Genomic DNA, 2,863 nt, shown 5'->3' on the forward strand with positions numbered 1-2,863 from the left:
GCCCCTTCCAGCCTGGGGCCACCGTGGTGGGTGGGTGTCTCGGGGACAGGGCTCTCAGCCCTGGCCAGGCGTGGACCCCGCCACTGTCTGAGTCGGTGCCCTCTGGCACCTGTCCTCCCAGAGCAAGGCCGCCCTTGCGCCGCCCCCCCACACGCTCTGCATGTGGTGGCTGCACCCTGGAGCGGTGTCCCACCCGCTGCAGAAAACTGCCCGTCCCAGAGCGAGGGAGCAGGAGGGACAGGCTCCACCATGACACTGTCCCCGGGGAGGCCGCCCCTCAGGGACCACACCCTCCTGGTGTCTCCAGGGCCCCAGCTGTGGCCAGGTGCTGTCTACCCATCTGTCCATCTATCTGTCCGTTGGAGGCCAGTCCCCACCCTCAGGCCTGAGAGGGTCAGTGTCCTGCCCTGGCAGCTGTCCCTGCAAGCCCGGCCTCCCCTGTTGGCCGCTGCTGGCCCGGGCAGGGAAGGACAGCGGACTTGGCCCCCACTGCGATTTGTGCCCCTCACCCCGCGTGGTGCTGAGTCTTGATGTCCCCTGTCCCTCCGCGTCCTGGCCGTCCCTGCCTGAAGGTGTCCTTCCCACCCACCCCAGGCTGCTCTGGGGACCTGGAGTCACAGCCCCTAAACCAGGAGGCAGAGAATGTCCCAAAGGCGCCCACTTTCGCCTGGGACGCGCCTCGGGGCCGGCGAGGGCAGGGCTCCCTGAGCACTTAGCCTATTAGTGGAGAAGATCAGAGTCACCTTCTGCCACCGCAGCCTGAGGGTGACAGGGAGGGGTCGGGGAAGAGTGGGCAGGGACCCGCCTGGGGCACAGCTGCCACTGAGGGCACACACCCCAGGGTGGACCTGGGCACTGGCCTGCCCCTCCCAGGGCCCAGCCCACCTGGAACCCAGTCCCACAGCTGGCCACCACCCGCCCCCCCCCCCGCTCCAGAGGCCACAGTTCTGAGACCAAGCTCCAGGGGGCCCTCCTGCCTCTCCTTGGCCGTGGCCACGCCATCCAGCGGTCACCGCCTTGCCACCTTCTGAGCATCCGTCGTACGGACAGTGGTCACTGGGTCAGGTCCACCCAGGTAACCCAGCTTGGCCTCATCTCAGAGACCTCTGTCCAGTGACATTACCCTGCAGACGTGGACGGGGCTTTGGGGGACCACCAGTGAAGTCACTGGTAGACCCGGTGGCCCTGTGCCCTGCCTGGTCCCCAGCTGTCCCCTCTACTGAGTCATGAGTCCCAGCAGGGTAAAGGTGGGACCCATGTGCAGCTGGGCCAGCCTCTCTGAGGTGGGACGCGGTGGGGGGAGGCCATCGGGAGGACCTGCAGGTCACCCGTGGGTGGCTCAGGCTGGGGTCAGCATGGGTGCCTCACACGTCCAAGCCACAATCCTGCCAGCGGTGGCCGAGCGGTGGCCCTGAGTGGTGTCTGGCGGAGTGCGGCCCTAGGTACCCACAGAGCCCTCGCCTAGGGGACAGGACAGACACCACCACATCCATGCCACCAGGCGCTCCGGACACTGGTAGGAGCCGTGAGGCGACAGAGCACCATCAGAGTTGCAGGACTCCCGCGCTCATGCTTCATGGGCAGAGCACCGTCGTCCACCACGACTCAAAGCTGGGCCCCACCTGGCGCCTGTCACCAGGTGGACGGACAGAGGGCGGTGCAGCCGCGAGTCGGAGGCCAGTGCTCCCTGCCGGGGAGGGGCGAGACAGCGCTGGCCACCGGCTGACACAGCTGCCCACGTGGCGCAGAGCCCTGCAAGAGCAGAGCGGGGAGGCTGCCGGGCCGGGCACCGTGGGGTCACCTCCAGGGAACCTGTCACGTGACCCTGTCACCTGCTCCCGACAGGGGGAGGAGGAAGGAGAGGTAGGGAGGGGACACGAGGGAACGGCCTGCAGGGGGGTGGGGGCTGGGCGTGTCTGACTCTCTGAGCCGGCCCCAGCCCCTTCGCACGTCTGTTTACAGACTGGGCCTCCCGCCTTGTGAGGGCCTCCTGGGTTGCCCAGGCTGGCCTCAACCTTGCAATCCTCCTGCCTCAGCCTCCCAAGCCACTGGGATGACAGGTGTGGCCACCGCGCCCGGCTGGATCATGGTCCCATTTCACGTGTCCCCAAAGATAACTCTGAAATCAACCCAGAGGTGCTCGCGTCACCCTGGGATGCAAGCAGGAAACGGGACCCCGCGAACTACCCACAGCGCAGACCCCCGGGCGGCCGTGGTCAGGCCAGGCGCTGTCCATACCTGGGGGGGTGGGAGGCCAGACTCAGGGCTCTGGACAGGTCAGACCACAGCGAGGCCAGAGGACTTGGGTCAGAGCCTCTGCGGCTCGGAGGCCTCAAGGGTCGGCCGTCTGCGCGCTCCAGGTGGACTCGGGGTCCAACAGGTGAGGCTGGGCGTGGCCAGGCAGGGTCTCTGCCAGAGGAAGAAGCCCAAAGTCCCCGTGGTTCAGAGGGAGACAGGTGTCTGGGCTCCGGGTCCTGCTGGGCCCTGTGGGTCACCTGGGCTGCCAAGCCGTCACAGGCAGTCGCGACTGTCCCCAAGGCTGGAGGTGCAGGGTGCGTCCTCAGGAGGGTGTGTGGGAAGTAGGTCACCTGCAGTCACTGGGAGCTGTCCCTGGAGAGGCCTGGGGGACCCCAGCCCACCCTCTGCCTCCCTCCTTCTGGACGCCCCTCTGGCTCCCGCTGGACAGCTGTGGGTGGGCCCCCCCGGTCAGCCAGCCCAGCCGCGTCTCAGGTGCCTGTCACAGGGGTGGACACAGCCTGGGCACAGCAGGGTCCATCTGTGCTCCTGGAGAGTCCACAGCCGGGGGCTCCCGGGGGCAGGTCAGGGCTGGCAGGGCGCCTCCTGCCCCCCGCCGTGCCCCACA

At 68.0% G+C, this 2,863-nt stretch overlaps 1 protein-coding gene across 1 annotated transcript in view; it reads left to right on the forward strand.

Annotated features, from left to right (window-relative positions):
* LOC107157454 (lysine-specific demethylase 4B-like) overlaps positions 1 to 1,230 on the forward strand; it is a gene marked incomplete at its 5' end in the record, with an annotated part of 11,471 nt that extends 10,241 nt beyond the window's left edge. Inside the window, one exon of the mRNA XM_048810945.1 lies at positions 1,165 to 1,230. Within this exon, the coding sequence (XP_048666902.1) occupies positions 1,165 to 1,230 (66 nt within the window). The remainder of the gene's footprint in view (positions 1 to 1,164) is intronic.
* Positions 1,231 to 2,863: the final 1,633 nt, after the last annotated feature.

The sequence above is a fragment of the Marmota marmota genome, unplaced genomic scaffold, assembly GCF_001458135.2.
Source record: "Marmota marmota marmota unplaced genomic scaffold, marMar, whole genome shotgun sequence".
In the NCBI taxonomy this organism is placed as follows: Eukaryota; Metazoa; Chordata; class Mammalia; order Rodentia; family Sciuridae; genus Marmota; species Marmota marmota.